At 36.8% G+C, this 21,107-nt stretch overlaps 1 protein-coding gene across 6 annotated transcripts in view; it reads left to right on the top strand.

Moving 5' to 3' along the window:
• The first annotated feature begins 847 nt into the window (after positions 1-847).
• Positions 848-21,107, top strand: part of LOC114241025 (unconventional myosin-IXa) — a 38,815-nt gene continuing 18,555 nt past the window's right edge. Inside the window, exons 1-23 of one of the 6 annotated variants that reach the window (XM_089736560.1) lie at positions 902-1,708; positions 2,938-3,081; positions 3,362-3,477; positions 6,957-7,870; positions 9,280-9,460; positions 9,997-10,136; positions 10,731-10,977; positions 11,372-11,507; positions 12,135-12,283; positions 12,899-13,009; positions 13,362-13,409; positions 13,647-13,649; positions 13,717-13,932; positions 15,224-15,418; positions 15,937-16,184; positions 16,830-17,001; positions 17,247-17,439; positions 17,745-17,842; positions 18,139-18,210; positions 19,142-19,264; positions 19,348-19,495; positions 19,619-19,737; positions 20,443-20,597. In XM_089736560.1, the coding sequence (XP_089592686.1) occupies positions 1,673-1,708; positions 2,938-3,081; positions 3,362-3,477; positions 6,957-7,870; positions 9,280-9,460; positions 9,997-10,136; positions 10,731-10,977; positions 11,372-11,507; positions 12,135-12,283; positions 12,899-13,009; positions 13,362-13,409; positions 13,647-13,649; positions 13,717-13,932; positions 15,224-15,418; positions 15,937-16,184; positions 16,830-17,001; positions 17,247-17,439; positions 17,745-17,842; positions 18,139-18,210; positions 19,142-19,264; positions 19,348-19,495; positions 19,619-19,737; positions 20,443-20,597 (3,964 nt within the window). In that variant the 5' untranslated portion in view covers positions 902-1,672. Of the gene's footprint in view, positions 1,709-2,937; positions 3,082-3,361; positions 3,478-6,747; positions 6,886-6,938; positions 7,871-9,279; positions 9,461-9,996; positions 10,137-10,730; positions 10,978-11,371; positions 11,508-12,134; positions 12,284-12,898; positions 13,010-13,361; positions 13,410-13,646; positions 13,650-13,716; positions 13,933-15,223; positions 15,419-15,936; positions 16,185-16,829; positions 17,002-17,246; positions 17,440-17,744; positions 17,843-18,138; positions 18,211-19,141; positions 19,265-19,347; positions 19,496-19,618; positions 19,738-20,442; positions 20,598-21,107 lie in introns of those variants that run through there. The other 5 variants (XM_028171728.2, XM_028171729.2, XM_028171730.2 and 2 more) reach the window with 5 other exon arrangements.

Below are 21,107 nucleotides of genomic sequence, written 5' to 3'. Positions count from 1 at the left end.
TACCTACTAAATTCTTGATCGAGGTAGTTCTTCAATATTATATTTAAATAAATTGCACATATGAAGTTTGGTTTTTGTTACTTTTATAAAATTTGAAATCAAACGTGATTAAATGTAGTTTAATCTTTCTGCTTCATTCATGCATGCATGCATGCCCGTCTCATTTTCTCACATTTAAGGGATGAGATCGTCAATAATGCCGCGGCACAGTTGTCATTGTGAAAGAAGAATTAAGCTGCTAGGTATTGCTTTAATCCTAAACAATATTTAGACTTTCGTACAAATAGTAAAAATAGAAATCAATATACACAATTTTCTTCTTAGATGAGGATATTGCAATGCCACCAATTTTACAACTACCCCAAAGTTATAATAATAATTAGTTCACTACTTAGGTATTACATAAGTTTAATACTTATTTCCAGGGTAATACTTTTTAAATCAATTCTACAACTTTAACCTTTGACTGTAGTAAAATCTTAAAATCAATAGACTTATTATGCGCAGATAATGTATCCAATGTAATGTTAATTAGTTTCAGCAGGTTTATTTCAGTAACCAAAATCGGTTGATAATCGGATCAAATGATCAAACTCAAAACTGCACCTAAGAAACTTTTTTATAAACAAACATTTTATAATTGGGAATTTTTTTAACCCAACAAATAATCTTTTATTAATTTCTTTCGTTTGAACAAGTCTTTTTGAAAAAATTTTATGCTTCTGTTAATGGACCGTTGATCCAATGAAAAACATCTAAACCATAGATAGTCTCAGGAATAAAACTTTGTACATAAGTCTATGGTACTATGTACCCAAATGAAAAATGTCGTTAGATCTCTCATAATCCATATGGTTCTAGGCTAGTAACTAGTACTTTTTTTAGTTGGTTATTAATTGATACACGATTCAAGTCGGACAAAAATAAAAATGGAGGTTCAATAGATTTCAATCCATTTCTTCAATAATTTAACAGTGAAAATAATTACAAATATTAAATAGAGAAAAGACATTACAGACAACTTTGTGTTAATATTGTTGATATTAAACCATAATTGATGCGGATACGTGGTGTGCCCGAAAGTGTTGTGTTTGACAAATAACAGGTTGTCGGAGACCGATTTAGCTAAAATTTTCAACTGAATATATTGTTTTTACCCGTAAATAGTTTGTAAAGTGTTGTGGTTTTCAATTGCTATACCGAGCAACAAAACATAATAGTGTTCAGTACAACAGAACTTAGAAATTACGAAGCTGAGATAGGAAGAAGCTCGGTCTCCCATTCAAGTCGATCAGCATGTGACCCACATCTGAGATTTCTCTTCTTTGTTCATCATCTCCTAGTCTGATAAGAAGAGTAGGATGCGTGCACGCTAATAACTAATCACATGATAGTATCAACAACAACCACTGTTGCCAAAAGTATGTTAATTAACGAACTTGTCACGGTTGACTACCTGCGCAGCTTTGTGGGGGTCAGGTGATAAGAGCCACAGCATCAGCATCTTAAAATACTCAAATATTACAGAAGATACTGTGGGAAATGGTTCACATTACAGTTGGATAATGCATGCAAAGATGTCAGGGAAAAGCAAAGTACATGTTGGTGGTACATAATGTCAAAATATTGTGAACAGTAAACAATGCAGAAAGGAGTAAAACAATGATGCAAAATGGCTCATTCTGAAAACCAAAGGCACATTGTTCAGGTTTGTGTTTAATTTTTATTCTATTAAGACTATAAATGAAAAACTTGTAGACTTTTTAAGCTTAGACCGGTTGCTACTTGGACTTTCTTCGCCTTAAATTTTACAAACAAATATCCTTCTGAAGGTAAGGTTCTAATTAACTTGTAATTTGTTTTTATTACTTATACCTACCAGTCTAACTTGAAACTAGTTGTAATTACCACCTCCATAAGAAGTAAGGCTCTTCTCAAATAGTTAAACCAGAAGATAGCTTTGATTGTAACTAATACAATAAAAGTTATTACCAATTATTAGTAATAAACGTGCACATGTAATAGTGTAATGTAGACATATTATCATGCAATCCAGGCTGGCCACACACTCCAGTTTCCTATTTTCTAATTACAGTCATAAATGTACTTAAAATACAATTTGTGCAAAAGTGCTCAATGACTGTAGTCTTTTAAAAATTTACATTGCAATGGCAGAGGCAATATGCACACGCTTAAACTCTTTCTGCATGTTACAAATAGTTATTATTGAACATAGAATTTTTTTGCATAGATTGGCTGACAAACTCTCTGCTCCCTAGCTTATAAATGTTTACCTAATCTTACAAACATTGCAGTGTTAACATTCTCCTCAAGAACACTTAAGTTTTAATTGTATAAGCAATACAGCTATCCTCATTACCAATGTTTGCAGCTAAAACAAACGATGTATTCATATAAAGAGGCCTGACTATGCTTACTTTCAATTCTTGCAAGATCTAAATATTCTAAGGAAATATTACACTGAGTTCCATAATGAAGGAATCAAAGGGGGATCATAATATGTATAATCAAAATCAAACCTAACGAACCAACTGTTTTGTATAATTATTGGTGATGTTGTAATTAGGAGCATTTACTGGCATATATCTTACCTACTTAACAGCCAACCAAGTTCTGCTGTAAAAAAGTCATATTTAATAGCTTGAAAAGTCAGACAACTGATTTACAATACAATTGAAATTTCAACTTCGTATCTCAAGTTGGGGTCAGCATTTAATTTGTGATCTATGTTGACTTCAGTAATCAACTCATACCAGGAAGTTGAACTCAAACAATAAACTAGAGCATAGATTAGGATTCTCTAGGACATTCAAATTGGATTATGTGAGAAGAGAATAATAATTGAATGAAGAACTACAATGTTTTCTCTTATTTCTCCAATCGTTTACTTATAATAATATTTGGTTTAATATACAGGTCTATGTGGGTGCATTGTCTCCACAATATGAAGCCCTATCAGTGGAAGCTTCGAAACAAACAAGCTCAGAGGAAATCGTAACCTGCATCACTGAAAAACTAAACCTCAATGATGGATCTGGAGGGCCATATGAATTGGCTGAGGTCTGTAAAGTATTTTAGTTGAAGTAACTAACCCTAGTTATGTTTCATTTTATTCCCCTACTCCATACATACATATGCATTATATAAAAAAAGCAGTTGAGTATAAAATTTTTGTAACTTTAAAAACTGTTTGATAACATTTATATATCTCAATTGCATTATTTCTTAGTCTTCAAACAGCAAAAGACGATGCACAGCATATACAGTAAAGATGGGTGCACCTATTGTACGGGCTTACAGTATTACCTACCATTGAATTGTGCTTTTTCTTACCTCATAGGTTGTTGGAGATACCGTCAGCGGCGAATGCAAGGAAAGGCGGCTCGGACCTAATGAATCTCCCGTTGCGGTTATGCTTCTATGGCCAAAGAATAAATCCAGTGGCCAATACAACAGGTAGGAAATTCTTTAATGTTAAAATGCCGAAATATGATTGGTAAAACGGGACATGTAACATTCATAAAATTCATGTTTTAGTGAAAACTTCATAACATTTTTCTTATTTGTAATTTGATGAAACGAAAAAGCGACTTTGCAAACACAAAACTGATACATCACATATGTATTAGTATGTGTTATATTAGTATGTGTATTTTCAACATGTGTATACTGTAGACATGTCGTTTGCCTATTATGTACCTATAAAGATAATGATTCAAAAATCGTTTTGTTTATCACAAAACATGTGAAAATCTCATTAGTTGTTTTTGTGAACTTCATAATAATACCCCGTTTATTGTAGGACAAGACCATAATAAATTTAAATATTGTTAATTATATAACTAACCATGTAAATATAGTAAACATTATACACTCAGTCAGTTGTCGTTACATGATACCTTAGCATACCTTAGTATAAGCATTAAAGTACCTAAAAATCATAATTATAAAGATAAGTCCTGTTTCTCAAGACCCATTGTGAACAAATTCGTTTAAATGAATAATAGTACCTAAGTAACTTTACTTTTATCTTTTTTTTATTGCTTAGAAGGGTGGACGAGCTCACAGCACCTGGTGTTAAGTGGTTACTGGAGCCCATAGACATCTACAACGTAAATGCGACACTCACCTTGAGATACAAGCTGTAAAGTCTCAAGTATAGTTACAACGGCTGCCCCACCCTTCAGACCGAAACGCATTACTGCTTCACGGCAGAAATAGGCAGGGTGGTGGTACCTACCCGCGCGGATTCACAAGAGGTCCTACCCCCAGTAAATCTATTTTCATTTAATTGTTAATAATATCTTCTACATTTTAAGCTGTAATATTATTACATGTAATTTAATCAGACAAATCAGACGGCCAGTAGGTATAGTTTTTCTGTTACAAATAGGTTTACGTAAACATTTACGTTACAAAGTGTAATGCGTCTTCAAAGCCGCAGACTGAAATGCGATTACGTGATTAACGGCCACCCATCAAGGACTGAACGCGGTTACCATCACCTCTTATTGATTAATACGACATATCAGAACCGAAGCGCAACAAGTCTGAACCAAGTACTTTTTCTAAACGGTTTTTTTTTAAAGTAAAGTAAAGTACTTTAAGGTATAAATGCACAATTATAACTAGCGAATATAATAATATATCGAGGGGTGCAAGGGTATTTATTTGGTTCAAGCGACATTTTTGCGACTTTACCGGAGAGCCGTTCAAATCATAACAAAAAAAACTTTTTTAGCTATTTAAATGGAGTAAACCTAATTGAAGTTCAATTAAAAACATCGATCTGGTGATGCTAATACCAAATAAAACGCACCTTTGATTACTAAGGTAAATGTTGCGTTTTAAACAAAATGTCGCTTAAACCAAATAGCATTTTACCCCTCCATATGTATTTTATACTGCATTCCATAGAAATTAAAACAATCAGACAAATTCGTATCGCAGATAAGGCTCTCGTTAAAGGAATTTGAACCATTTTTTTATCCTTTTGTCATTACGGAACCTCCTGATCCATTAACGGTGCTTTTAGGCACCACAAGCACCGGTCACCGTCCTGGTCGAACCCGTCGCTTGCGTCGAAGGGCTCGACGAACGAATTAACCCATAGACACAGCCCACTGAGTTTCTCGCCAGATCTTCTCAGCGGGTCGCGTTTCCGATCCGGTGGTAGATTCTGCGACGCACTGCTCTTGCTAGGGTTAGTGTTAGCAACACTCCGGTTTGAGTCCCGCGAGCTCACCTACACACGTTAGAGTGAAACTGAAATAGCCTCTCAAGGCTATTAGCATAGCTAGGAAAAAAAAATCCTTTTCTATCTGAACGTAAAAAGTGTTTAAACAAAACTTTCGATCTCTGAAAAAATACTTAACATGTTATGTTCGATCCCATATTTATTCAAAGTTTTCTTTAGCTTCTATAAGCCTTTTTTTAGGAAGTCACCGACTGATGGTTGAAAACTTTGAAACCGGAGCGTATGACTGCTTCACGACAGGGATACAAAGTGCGTGTTTTTATAAAGTAAAAAAGTAAAATTATTTGAACCATCCTATTCTACTGGCCATTTTTGCCTATTTGACTATGGAAACCTACAATACGTAATTTTGAGTTGACAATTTAAAACTGCACAGATTTGTCGCTTTAGAAATTTTAATAATGTCATATTATGATCCATATAAAATTATTATGACTATTTTGTTATAAAGATTCATTCAAGATCATTGTTAGGAAGCGATGTTGCGCAATTCTTGAGCTATTGTATTCCACACAAGTGTGCTCACGGGAATTCAATAAAATGCTTTAAAATTAAAATACCATTTTAATAAACCATAGCTTAAAACAGAAGAACACGTTCCAATTTTTTTTTTTGTTGCATAGATTGGTGGACGAGCTCACAGCCCACCTGGTGTTAAGTGGTTACTGGAGCCCATAGACATCCACAACGTAAATGCGCCACCCACCTTGAGATACAAGTTCTAAGGTCTCAAGTATAGTTACAACGGCTGCCCCACCCTTCAAACCGAAACGTATTACTTGCTTCACGGCAGAAATAGGCAGGGTGGTGGTACCCACCCGCGCAGACTCTAGAGGTCCTACCACCAGTTCTTTCGTTATAGACATTAGGTAGACAAACGCACAGACAAAAATTGCAACCGTTTTGTTCTACGTATTAAACGAATCGAATGTTTTCTTAGTACGTTTAAATGGTAGTTAACACTTTTTCAATAGTGCTAAATCAGGCTGTGTCGTGTAATTATCTCGTTCCGGTAATTACGTAGCAGTGTTACGTCTAACCTTGCTTTGATACACCTGCATCTCGATCGACCGCACACTTATTTACCTCCCGCAGCGTCCGCTCATTCTTATACGTGTCTTGTCACTACAATACTATTCGCAAACTATTTGTACAATGCTCTTTTGCATTGCGATGACTCACTTATTGTTTTGCATCCATTCGAATATGGTAGTTTTACATACTTGTATCCTTGTAACTGTTAATAGTTAATTACGTAGCTTTGTTCCGATCGTTAATCATTTTATTCAACATATAACATAATATGTTCTATTTTCTTGTCGCAAACCGTTCACGCGCTATCGAGTATCGTATTAATCAAGTATACTGTAACAAAATTAGCGTGTTGTTTACTGTTAGTTGCTAAATGAAGGGCCACAAACAGTGATTGGGAGTAAAGCCCCACTCGTTTAATGACTCACTCTTCCTGCCGCAGCCGCGTGATAACACCGTCTCCATCCTGCCAATCAAACTGAAACATTGCTGTGAGATCAAAAATGGACGCCAAAAATATACCGCCACTCGCAAATATTTAAATTTCGTCATCATTTTAAAAATATGACTCAAAAGTAATTTATTTTTAGACTATTAATAGACTTCAATGATAAGCTCGCGTTGAAAGTTCGCATTTTATTTTCAGATTCTATCTCCGCGAAAAAATACAAGACGAACCATGGATGGAGAATTTTTCGGTGGATCCGCAGCTGATAAAGGACTACTTCCAGAGGTTCCTGTACCAGCCGAAGGACAGAGAGTACCCCGACCTGTGCCAGCTGCCTGAGCTCAACGAGCAGACCCTGCTCGATAATTTGAGAGCCAGATTCGCGGCCGGTTACATCTACACATATGTCGGCTCGATATTAATAGCACTCAACCCGTTCAAGTTTTATCCAATATACAATCCGAAATATGTGAAATTGTATCAAAACAAACGGATCGGGTCGAGTCTGCCGCCCCACATATTTGCCGTAGCCGACGCAGCGTATCACTGTATGCTCCGCGAAAGGACTAATCAATGTATAGTGATCAGTGGTGAAAGTGGTTCGGGTAAAACAGAAAGCACCAACTTCCTTCTGCATCATCTAACTGCGCTGAGTCAGAAGGGTTCGCACGGCAGTGGTGTCGAGCAGACAATTTTAAGTGCAGGACCTGTGCTAGAAGCCTTCGGTAACGCGAAGACCGCCCATAACAACAACTCGAGTCGATTCGGTAAATTTATTCAGGTGAATTACAAGGAAAATGGCATGGTTCACGGTGCTGTGGTGCAGAAATACTTACTGGAAAAGTCGCGAATATGCAGCCAAGGTCGCAACGAGAGGAATTATCACGTATTTTATTACTTATTGGCGGGTGCTTCAGAACAGGAAAGAGAACAGTTACATTTACTCAGTGTGGACAAGTACAACTATTTATCAAAGACCGGTTGTAGTGATGTGCCTGGTACGGACGAACAGTATGAGTTCTCACGTCTGAAACAATCCATGGAGATGGTGGGCTTCACCATGGACAAACAACGGAGGTTATTTGCTGTTCTCTCAGCAGTTCTGTTATTAGGTGAGTCTTATCTAAAAATAGTTTGAAATGGTTCAAAATTATGAAGCGTTCTTAAAAACTGAATAGAGCACTAATTCTCTTATCGTCTGATAAAGATAGTGGCTAATTATTGATAAAAAAAAATATGACGTGGTAATTGTATTAAATATGTTTTTTGTGGAATATAGATTAATGTGTTAAGCGCTAGGCAGCGCCTTGGCTCTAAACTTGACGTCCATGAGCGACAGTAACCACTTACCATCAGATGGTCCGTGTGCTCGTCTGTGTTCGGCCAAAAAACAAAATAAAAAAATATACTGTTATAAAACGAACATGCTATTTAACACGTTTATGGCTATAGTTTTTTAATATGTTTTATGTATTATATTCTCATTGCAATTCTAAAGCACAAAATCAATTAATAAATACGAGCTAATGTATATGTCGTTCCTTCATCTAACCTTAAAAAAAAAGCTCCAAAACAAACATAACTGTAACTTGAAACGTTTCAACTTTTTGAAATTTTTCTAACTTTGAAACTTTTTGATTTGAAAATTTTATCAATGAATAAAACAGTCCTAAATTTTTGTCTCCTAAAAAAGTTCCACATAAAAATATGGTTATAAATTTTATCTTAAGTGTGTACACAATGGTTATTTATAACGTTTAAATCATAGAGTTGGCTTCGAATGTTATTAATGAGCAGATAAAAAGAGACGTAAGATAGGAAGGATGTAAATTTTCAATGCCAGAGTACAATCAATACACCTCGTTTTTAACCAAAAATGTTTTGTTATTTTATATTCTAGTTTATCTAATTTCTGTTTTATTTAATTTCCTATTGCTACATGTGTAAAATAGCATAAACCCCAACCAGTGTTAAAAGATTGTTGGGAGCGAGAAACCATAATTCACTTTGAGACATATGATTATAAGTAGTTTCTGTAGCTTCTAGACTAGGGGTTCCCAAACTTATTTTCTCTACTGCCCACTTTGAGAAACAATTATTTTCTAGTGCCCCCATTTTTTCACCTACTTAAAAACCACTATAGCGAAAGCTGAGTCCTCATAGATGAAATTACAAATTACCTTCAAGCCTCTACACAACGCCCCCTTTTTTCTGGGTCTCTTACAGCCTCCCTTTAGGCCTGCAGCGCCCACAAGGGGGGGGCTATCAGCCACTTTGGGAAAGGATGTTCCAGGCTAACCCTTGACTTGGGTAACTTATCATTACATGGCCCAAATGCATGTCTGTTTCCAAAGGCAATAAATACATTTCACATACAAAAGTTTCACTGGTATTATAACAGCCACTATTCTACCATTTACTGTATTACTGTACTACTGTTGATTATGCCGATATAGTTTAAATCTATAACCATAATATAGATTTAATTTGAATATAACAACTACATGTATGTCAATCACAGGTAATGTAGAGTTTCAACCCCAACGAAAATCATATCATCACGATGAAGCTGTAGGTGTGAAAAACCCAGAAGTTGTATCCCTCATATCATCATTGCTACGAGTCAAACAGGAAACATTATTAGCAGCCCTCACATCAAAACGTGCCAGAGCGTCTGGAGAGACCCTTGTTATCAACTACAGGTAAATTATTATATTTTTTAATGAGTTAGTATGAATAATTTTTTAAATAGAAAATTAGAAACTAATTTTAAACTATTGATTTGAATTAAATAAATAAATAATAAACTTTATATCTTTTATTATACTATTGATAGAAATACATATTCTGAGACACATCTCCTCAGTTACGTTCGTGAAGAAAATTTAAAATTTCCTTAAAAATAAGATGATCCAAGACTTTTAGTGGTGAAGAATAATGTGTGAACTATCTAGTGTCTCTGCAGATGAACATGTACGGTGGTCATTTATTATTCAGCACAATACATGTATTGATTGGTATTTATGAAAATAGACATGGCTTCTTAGTTTTTCTGCAGAATGCAGGTCTCTGCATTCTGCAGAAAAATTCATTGTTTTTTTAAATTCCAACCGTTTTACAGAGAGGATTACTTCAAATTATTAGAAGTATATACAAAGGGCTATGGGTTAAGCTACTGGCCCTACGTAGATTCGCACAGATCTTAAATAATATGTTTGATAAAAGATTAATTGCGCAGGTTACCGGAAGCGATAGCAACTCGCGATGCTATGGCAAAATGTCTGTACGGAGCTCTGTTCGATTGGATCGTGATGCAAGTTAACCATGCCTTGCTGTCTAAGAAGGACACTCTGAGGGAACATCAAGGAAACAGTATAGGTATGTGCTATTGAGTTCAATTTGTATTAGAGGTAAATTAATTATTAACATCTAATGAGATTAAGAGCATGCAACGTTTTAAATTTTAACAGCATAGAACTGTACATATTATTATATTACATGTACATTTACATTCGAGAATCAATAAATATTATCATTATTATTATATATATCACATAATTGAGAAATATAGTGTAAATTTACTATATAATAAAAAGTTTATTATTACATTACAATAAATATAAAACACATTTATCTTTGAGTTGGCAAAAATTTTTATTTTTTTATATCCTAACAAAAGTGTGAAACATATAATATATTTTTTCCACACTGGACCTTCCATGTGATTTGTCACACAACATCAAATAGGTACCTACTGTTAAAAATATCTGTAAAAATAACAACCAAAATAAGTTTGCAATATATATTTAAATGGTGTAAAAAATGAAGAAAGCGTGTATAATGCCAACAAACATGTGGCTATCCCTCTTACGCACGATCACCTGAATTAAACATTACATGTATTTTTTTTCAACCACCATTACTAAATTTATCCATAGAATAAATTTAACACTTCTATATTTAACTTCTCAGGCGTCCTCGACATATTCGGGTTCGAAGATTTCGGTCCCAGCAATAGTTTCGAGCAACTGTGTATAAACTACGCGAACGAGCACCTCCAATACTATTTCAACCAGCACGTGTTCAAGTATGAGCAGGAGGAGTACCGGAGGGAGGGCATCCGGTGGACAGACATCGGATTCTCTGACAACACAGGGTGCTTGCAGCTCATCGAGGGGAAACTCAATGGGTTGCTGTCTATTTTGGATGATCAGTGCAAGTGTGTATTTTTTATTCAAGAACTCACCTTAGTGAAGACTTACCTAGAAGAAGAATACCTTAACATTGATCTCCCTGTCCAACTTGAAACTTACAACAAAGTGTCCATTGAACTTGTAGGCAATGTAATGGTAGACAGCGGCTTGGCTCTGCCCCTGGCATTGCTGACGTCCATGAGCCACGGTGACCACTTACCATCAGGTGGGCCGTATGCTCGTCTGCCTACAAAGGCAATAAAAAAAAATAACTTGGATAAGCGCTATCCTTCAAACTGGAACATTTGGTTGCTCTGCTGTAGAATAACAGACCAGACACGCAGACGTGCTGTATGACAGGACATTGAATAAGATTTGCAAAAAAAAAGCTGAGATATGAACAGAATTTATTTGTTTAAGTTTCCCGTGGGCGACGAACGAGACGCTTCTGCAAAAGTTCAACTCTGTGCACGAAAACAATCCGTTCTACGAGAAACCGCAACGTCGGGAGCCGGCCTTCGTCGTGAGACATTACGCCGGCAGGGTCAAATATCAGGTTCATTAAATTGTTACGATCATATCTCAAGTATGTAAGTCTGCCTGAAATAATCTTTCCGTAAACTTTCAACATCTGATTATGGAGGCGAGCTTACGATTACACGAACGCTCTTTTGAATATATTTACGGACATAGCTCTGTATTTTGTAATGGCCTGAATATTTTATTGATAGTGTAACAGTCTTTTGGACTGTAGCTATTAATTAGAAGATACTGGTATGCGATTTTGGCCTCTTCGCGATTAGCATTAGTGTTGTCTCCTATATTCGAACCTAGCTTCTTAATTCCTAACTACTGGGCCTATTCAGAGATAAGTGGATAACGGAAACTATGGATATCTTGTACGGAATAGATAAGTTTGACAAGTTAGGCAACTGTTTTGAAAATTAAAAAAACAGACCATAATGAATGAGGCCCATTATCAGAGTATATTATTTGATCTATTTGTGTTTTGTTCAAATGTAACAAGCAAAATGAACCTAACCTAAAAAAAAATTATGTATGATTTTTTTTTTTCAAAGAAAGAGCATCATTATTGGATTCACCAAGTGAAATTTAGTATTAACATGAAACTGCGAATGCTCTGAAAACGTTTTATTTTAAACATTCAATTATTTATTTACAGGTCACAGCGATGCGGGAGAAAAATCTAGATCTAATGCGACAAGACATCGTAAGCGTACTCAAAAATTCATCGCTGGCGTTTGTGAGGGAATTAGTCGGAGTGGATCCCGTAGCTGTGTTCCGATGGGCGATTGTACGAGCATTTTTCAGGTATAAATAATGTTCCTAAACACGCAATAATAAATAGCTTGGCAAAGCAGATACGTGTCCCTGGTCAAGCACGAGAATATGAAGTCGGAGTGAAGGAAGTGAAGTGGTCGTGGCCTAAAGAATAAGACGTCCGGTGCATTCGTATAGAGCGATGCACCGGTGTTCGAATCCCGCAGGCGGGTACCAATTTTTCTAATGAAATACGTACTCAACAAATATTCACGATTGACTTCAACAGTGAATGAATAACATCGTGTAATAAAAATCAAACCCACAAAAATTATAATTTGCGTAATTACTGGTGGTAGGACCTCTTGTGAGTCCGCGCGGGTAGGTACCACCACCCCGCCTATTTCTGCCGTGAAGCAGTAATGAGTTTCGGTTTGAAGAGTGGGACATGAGACCTTAGAACTTATATCTCAAGGTGGGTGGCGCGTCATCCACCCATCTAAGCAATAAAATGTTTGGTTGACCCCATTGCCTTCTGATTACTTAAATCTCCGATTAATTCTTTAGCTTTAGAAACTGTCTGACCATTTACAAAAATTAAATTAAACTCTTCCATTGAAATGTTTTAGAAGGCAGTGTGTAATCGTAACACGTTTTTTTTTCTAGGGGCTATTTCGCTTTCTTAGAAGCAGGTAGGAGGCATCGAGTCCAAAGAGTGGACGGTGCTCCAAGAATGCCACGGGCTTCGATACACGCCCACAACGACAGTATAATCAAGTAAGTTTCTTTTTTAAATTTAATTATTAAGTTTTAATTGCATTCAATGAAAATATTTCCCAGAAATTTTTAGCTTCAAATCAACTAACTTGCAAACGATTCGATTTGATTAACGTCTGAAAGGCATGAAGTTGTTATTTATTCATTACATTCTTAGTTCAATAATGAAAATGTTTTAATATTTTTACTTCGTGTTTGAACTGACATTATGCTGTTTTTCGACTTATTATTACCGGAAACGACACTGAATAATAAGTTTATAAATACGATAAATGTTATATTTACTTGTATACATATAAAAGCTTTTGTGCGAGCGAAGTTATGTGACGTAATGATATGTCTTGTTGCTCAGCCAACTGGTGACAGTATCATCAATCAATCTCGCAATCAACCGCATTGCGTAAGTCACCGTATTTACGGCATGCTTTATTTAATGTTCCTTGTGCACTTCGAGCATGTAACGATGTTTAGTCGATGTATCACACTCTGTTGCGTCTTTTTTTTTTGTTCGGGCTATAATTAGTTGACTGTGTACGAAAGTCTTTATATTTTTGTTCTAACTAGGTTGCCTTTAGTTTGGGTAACGTCGCCACACAGCAAACTAAACGATTTCGCGTCCGTCAGCCTTGTTGTGCAGTCGGTACGTTGCGCATTGTCTGTTGAACGTCATTAATTTTGTAAATCTCCCCTTCTCGCCGGACGTAAAGAACGCCGCACCGAACGGCGAGTAGAGCACGCGACGCTCCGTCCCGGACCAACCACGAGAGTAGAGGGAAAGAGACGCAGAGCTCGTCCCGCGTCGGAGGGAAAGGGACAAAAAGTTACAGGACCGCCGAGACGCGCACGAGACGGATCGATCGCGAGCGGGACGAGCGCGCCTTCGACGACGGCGATGTGTTGCAGCGCGCCAACCTCATCGTCATGTACGCGTCCCCACCCACCCCACCCCCCCGCTCGCACGCATCCAACAATAATAGCTCACGGGCGCCGTCCCACTGCAAGATATGGTCCCGCCGCATACGATGTGATAAAACAAAATATTCTAAAGTCAACTCAAATAGATTTTTTTTAATGCTTTTTTTTTATGGGTGCTCACAGCCCACCTGGTGCTAAGTGGTTACTGGAGCCCATAAACATTTACAACGAAAAATCCGTCACCCACCTTGAGATATGAGTTATATTATATATAGTTACAACGGCTGTCCCACCCTTCGAACCAAAACGTATTACTGCTTCACGGCAGAAATAGGTAGGGTGGTGATACCTACTCGTGCGGACTCACAAGAGGTCCTACCACCAGTAAGTGATGTGAATAATATTTTAACGGGTAATTTTATTAAATTCAGCATTTCTGCTTGGTGGCTACCCTCAGGTGTTCAAATGAGTTTATACAAAATTTAAAATCACTGATTTAACACAAAATAATCTAATTCTTTTTTAAATTACCTAATTTAATAAACAAAATAGTAGACAAGCATAGCGAACAAAATTCATATTTCAAAGCATCCTGTAAGTAATGGTTGTTTGTTGTTTTCAATATTGTATGCGTCTGGTCACTATCTCCCTCCCGTACCGCGTAATTATCTTAACAGAAGCCTGTCCACTTTTCGGTAGGCTTGAACTATTATAATTATTTCATATCGCGTTTCATTATGAGAAATCGAAGAGTTTTTATGAAAATTCTAGCTAAAACTACGAAGTTTATAAAAGAGCGATTTATTGTTAGATGAAAAGGTGTGTTAATGGGGTTGATTCATTTCATTCAGTTGTTTCGTGGTGACGGCTTTGTTTTTGTATATGTGTTTCTGCCGCTTTTTATGTAAACCTTTTCTTATTTAGTGGTGTTACATTTAATACTATTATTATTATATTGGCCTTTTATTATTGTTTTGTATTATATAAAACAAACTTAAATTTCAATTAATCGATAGTGCAGTGTGTTATTGATACATGTTAATTTAAAATTTATTACAATAATAACACCAAAAAAGTTTAATAGTCAATTAACGTACATACTTACATTTTAAATCAATAGCATGTTTATAAAAAAAAATGATATTAAACAAATGGGTTGGGATTGGGTGTATGTATATTAATCTATGTTGTTGAAAAACCTATAAAAATATTTGCTTACATAAGTTAAAGTGTCGGTTTGTGATTTCTTTAAAAACCGTGATACATTGTATATTGATGAGGCATTCAATGTTAACGCAGGAAGAACAAATCGTTCAGACCACGTGAACGCGCGAAGAAAGGTCTTAAGAATCTGCAGAGCGTGAAAACGTTGGCGGGCAGGATCGCCGTGCCCGCCGGGAAACGGAAGCAACCGATGACCGTCGCCGCACAGTTCCAGCACTCGCTCGCCGCGCTCATGGAGACCTTGAACCAAGCGAATCCATTCTTCATTAGGTAATATTGTACTCTCTCATACTATCAAACACTAAACACGAAAAAGTATTTGAAAAACTTTAATAAATGAAAATTAATGTTATTGTACTCTCTCATACTTATCAACCACTAAACACGAAAAAGTATTTGAGGAACTTTAATAAATGTAAAATGGCATTCAAATTGTCCAATGATAAGTACATATTCCAAACATATGTCGCACGATCCACTGCGACCGATATGAACGATGCTATCGATGATTATAAGGAGCTTATAAAGATTATTTTAGTGTTGCCAATAAAAACTGGTTATGGAATAACCATAATTTAAGTATTCAATTCGAAACGTAATCTTAGGGTATTTACAAAACGAGAAAAAACAACATTTCATACATAGTAGAGTATAACAGATTTTTCACAATCATTTCTGGCTTGTTGATTAATATTCGCGATGACTTCTCGATATTTTGATTCTTTAACTTCGATATCTATGGTTGAGTACCTTGTCGGTGTTATAATATGCCGTCGCCTTCATTACAGATGCATAAAATCGAACAGCGAGAAAGTACCTCACGTTTTCGACGACGAAACTGTCCAACGTCAGTTACGTTACACCGGAATGCTCGAGACGGTCCGCATACGGCAGGCCGGGTACAACGTGCGGCTCACCTACGAAGAATTCATACAGCTGTACCGGATACTGTTGCCTAAAGGGTTGCTGAGCTCGCAGACTGACGTCAGACATTTCTTGGCAACCCTCAACTTGGATAGGGATAATTATCAGTTAGGTCAGTCTCATAGTAAAAACGTACTTTATGAAAGTAAATTAATATTTTCATAACTTATAGCAAAAGAAACAATGTTTAACCCATTCATTGCCACGTTGGTCACTGGTGCTCTACATAAAGCCTTGAAGTAATTATGTCGGTTTCTGTTACTAAGCGCTTAGACTGCATAACTTTGCCTTCTTTTGTTAATGTATATTTTAGTCTTGTAGGTCTCTTAGAAATAGATATTCATAATAAAGATTCATTCTCAGTATCTTCGCATTCGTCTTTCCCAGAGTTAAATAAATATTCTGGCGCTTTAGTAACAGAAATCAAAATAATTATTTCACTGTGCCACTTAGAGTACCGGTGACCTAAATGGCAATCAAAGTACTACTACTACTACTGCGTTGGCGCTATGACCCCAAAATGGGTCTTAGCTTCCGACAATAAACTTTGCCATTCATCCCGGCGCTGCGCAACACCTTGCCAGTCCGACACTTGAAGCTCACGTAAATTTCCTTCCACCGCGTCAGACCAGCTGTAAATTAATTATTTTTTTCGTATTAACACATTATCAAAGTGTTAATACGAAAAAAATATCACTTAAGTACAGATGTTAACATTAAAAGACGTATGATGAGATTTAATTTGTATTAATTAAAGGTATGACGAAAATATTCATGCGTGAAAGCGAACAGACGAAGCTGGAATATCGACTGCACCAGCAGATCATGGCCTCGATCATCACAATACAGCGCTGGTTCCGCGCGGTGCTCGAGAGGAGACGGTTCGTTGTGCTGCGACGCGCTTCGCATGTCATACAGTATTATTGCAGGTTTGTTTAACAAAATAATACTTAGGCTTTTACTGTGATTCAATAAAATTTTATAACCAAGATAGGACAGGGCTTCTTCGAAAACAATTTCGGAATTTTACCTCATGTCTCGAAAGTGGCAGCGAAATTCAGTTCTGATGCCCATGGGCTTCGGTCTAAAGCCACAAAGACCGTGAGACCTGGAGAAATAACAAAAAATGTATTCGTGTACAATCTTTCAATAACCACAATTAATATGTCCTCAGACAATGGCTAACTGCACGACACGAAGCGGCGGTCAAACTTCAATCCTGGTACAGAGGCTCTCGCGTCAGAAGATGGTATCAAACGCTAAGCAAAGGAATCGTGGGCTTCCAAGCAATAGCTCGAGGATACTTGCTCAGAAAATCGTTGCCCGAAATCAGGAAGAAACTCCCACCACCCATAGACCGATATGAGGTAATAATCTTCGAGTATGAACTTGGCATGATTTTGTTGTGTGAATGAAATATAGATAGTCCCCTTAAATGTATCCAGAAAAAAAAACAATGTATACATTTTTGTTCCTTTGTACAGTGTAAAATAATTAGCAACATTTTCATTATTATCCAACTGTTCAGTAGCAATTTAATATATAAATAAAATATCGATTCCATGAACACATTTATTTCAAACAGAAAATAACATGATTATCCAATAATGTAACACTCCATTCCGAGACTAACTGTTAAACTCATTGTCGTGGTCCGTGTCTGTGTTGACAGCATGACGGCAAAGCACCGCACGCATTGACGAAAGCCGAATTGTATAAACTTCAAGAAACTTGTTCTGAAACGTACAAGACGTGTATCGATAAACAGCTGTAAGTATATAATCACGTGTAAATAAAAAGAATATCACATACATACAAATCCAAACTATCATTAAACATGTATTTTGCTAAAGTCCGTTGTTGTACGAATTTGTGATGAACTTCTGAGGTAAAGATATAAATTAAAAAACGATAAGAATTTGGTATAGGCAATGAATATAGTGATTTAAATTATATCTTAAAATTAAATATATAAAATGAAATCGAATTCTTGTCAAGGGTGAAAACATATAACGTTCATAAAATCAATATTATAAACAAAAACTAATATTATTTTATAATTTTAGGGACCGAATATTACAATTGGACGCGGAAAAAACGAGACAATTAAGAGCTACACAGTCCTTGCCATTACAAAGGTAAACTTTTTTATTCTGTCAGTGGTCGAAAATGAGTTTTTTTTAATTGCTTTGATTGAAAAACCTATTCAAAGAATAGGCTAGCTAATTACTGAAACTCAATTTTAATGAAAAATAATCTTCAATTATCTAGTTAAGCTAATATGGTTAAATTATGTTTATCCTCAAATTTCTTAATGGTTTGCTTAATTGAAACATACTCTTTTATTTACCATTTTTATTTCGCTTTACCTATGTACAATTCAAATGTAAGATATTGATAACCCCAAAACACTTTTGTAATTTTAATTAAAAGCATGACTTAAATGCTGTTATGTCTTGGTTATCACTACGGCGCATAACGATCCGAATATGTTTTCTAAAATACTGTAATTAGTTCGTATTGTTATAGTTCGTATATTACCTATTAAATTGATGAAAGAAGTTCTAAGTATGTCATTGGTAAAAATAAATTGAGGCATTTTTTTTTTATTCCTTAGATGGGTGGACGAGCTCACAGCCCACCTGGTGTTAAGTGGTTACTGGAGCCCATAGACATCTACAGCGTAAATGCGCCACCCACCTTGAGATATGAGTTCTAAGGTCTCAGTATAGTCACAACGGCTGCCCCACCCTTCAAACCGAAACGCATTACTGCTTCACGGCAGAAATAGGCGGGGTGGTGGTACCTACCCGTGTGGACTCCCAAGAGGTCTTACCACCAGTAAAAAGTTTCTTCACCCCACTGATGATTTCATCACCTTAAAAACGATGACATTTTGAATTGAATATTAAAAAATAACTACAGCTACATAATCTTTAAGAAATATTTAAATTACTTCCTTAAAACTCCGATGTTTTCTAAAAAAACAAATTTTAAAATCCCACCTTTTTTATCAATACCCCATATTTACACATTTAAAACTCTAAAATTAATATATTAACATTACAGTTTAGAGAAGAAACGCGAAAATATATCAATTGAAGAGAAAACATCACCGCCTCTAAACCACAAAGATAAAAAAACCATAACTGCAGAGAAAAATACCAAAATAAACAACAAAATAGATTCAAGGTACAAAATAGTCCAACAATATTATATTTCCTATTCAACCTAAATCTTTGATGTGACCACTAAAGAAAAACAATCTTTTACAGTATCATAGAAAATAGAATGTTATCTGAGGATAAGAGAAGATACCCACAGGGTGGAGTCACATTGCCAAATAAGATCACCCCAGAAGATCTCGCTAATGAAATGCTATGGCTCAGGATGGACCAGAATTACATAATGGCTGAAAATAAGGTGATTTGACGTGTAATTATTTTAAATTTAAATTCCATGCTATCTCAAGAAATTGTAAGAAGACATATAAAAAGAAAGCATTGGGTGACATACCTAAATGAAATAAAAACTTATATGTTACAGAAACGTGAAAGAGAACTGCAAGACCTAGTTGATAAAATGACAAGCAGCAGTGAAGATTATCTTCGACAAATAGGTAACTGGAACTCAAACGAGTCGGACAGTAACAGGAGTGCGTCAAGGTATGAAATTATATATTCTAGACATATTTCTGTGTTCTAAGAGTTCTAAGTTATGATCCAACTTTAATTCGGATAAAACTTGTAATGACAATAGAAATTATGTGTGTCTGAGATTAGCAGGACGGTGGCGGCACCAACCAGAATTAACTCATAAAATACCTCACCACTAAAGAAACATTTCCACTGTCTAATATGGGCAGACAATCTCACTGCACTTCTAATAATAAGCTTTTTTTATTGCTTAGATGGGTAGACGACCTCACAGCCCACCTGGTGTTAATTGGTTACTGGAGCCCATAGACCGCTACAACCTAAATGCGCCATCTACCTTGAGATATAAGTTTACCTTGAGTATAAGTTCTAAGGTATAGTTAAAACGGCTGCCCCACCCTTCAAACCGAAACGCATTACTGCTTCACGGCAGAAATAGGCAGGGTGGTGGTACCCACCCGTGCGGACTTCTCACAAGAGGTCTTACCACCAGTAATGTACGCAACTTATAGTTTTTGCGGATTTGATTTTTATTACACGATGCTATTCCTTCACCGTGGAAGTCAATCGTGAACATTTGTACCCGCCTGCGGGATTCGAACACCGATACAACGCTGGATACGAATGCACCGGACGTCTTATCCTTTAGGCCACAACAACAAAAGTAGTTTGATAGTTTATTAAAATGATATTGATCTCGTATTCCTTTTCTAGACGTAGTTCTCCGCAAGTGTACCAGCGCAGTCTGTCCAGTACCGTGCTGGAACCGGCGCGAGGACTCGTCAGCCTGCCGCCTGTCCGCCGAGCACACCACGAGGCGTCCTCGTCCACTACGTCCTTGCCTGAGAATGATACTTCCGCGTCAGCACGTAAGAATTTTTCTTAACGCATTTTACTCCACGCGCTTTGTGTGGGGAGAAACCAAGGCGCGGGGCGGCGTGGTAGGCCGCGTTCCCCCGACCGCTCCGGGGGAAGGTCTAGCGCGGCGCCATCAATGCGGGCTTCTTGGCCCGTCGACCGAGGGAACTGGCGGTCGTGCCGCTGGCAGCCGCCGGTCCGGCGTCTGGAGGACGGCGGAATGGATGTAATATGCTCTGCGAAAACCTGTCCCGCCGTCTCAATAGCTCCGACTGGGTTCCCGCCCGGCCCGGGGTAGGGCGCCGGCTGTGAGCGGCAGGAGTTTTTAGTGAGGTTCTACACCCACATACCGGCGATTTTCTGGAAAAAAAAAGCGGCCAGTGGTTACTGCACGTTTTAGCCCAACCGATACAGATAACTAAACTTATAAAATCCCCATCCTCCTCACTGTAAAATGGTGGGAACTAATTGACTAAATCTTTAATGAACCGTTGGAGAAGCTAGAGCTCAACTTTTTTTTT

Source organism: Bombyx mandarina, chromosome 21, assembly GCF_030267445.1.
Source record: "Bombyx mandarina strain Sakado chromosome 21, ASM3026744v2".
In the NCBI taxonomy this organism is placed as follows: Eukaryota; Metazoa; Arthropoda; class Insecta; order Lepidoptera; family Bombycidae; genus Bombyx; species Bombyx mandarina.
The sequence above is the reverse complement of the archived record's forward strand: the minus strand, read 5'-3'. Positions and strand labels throughout refer to the sequence as shown.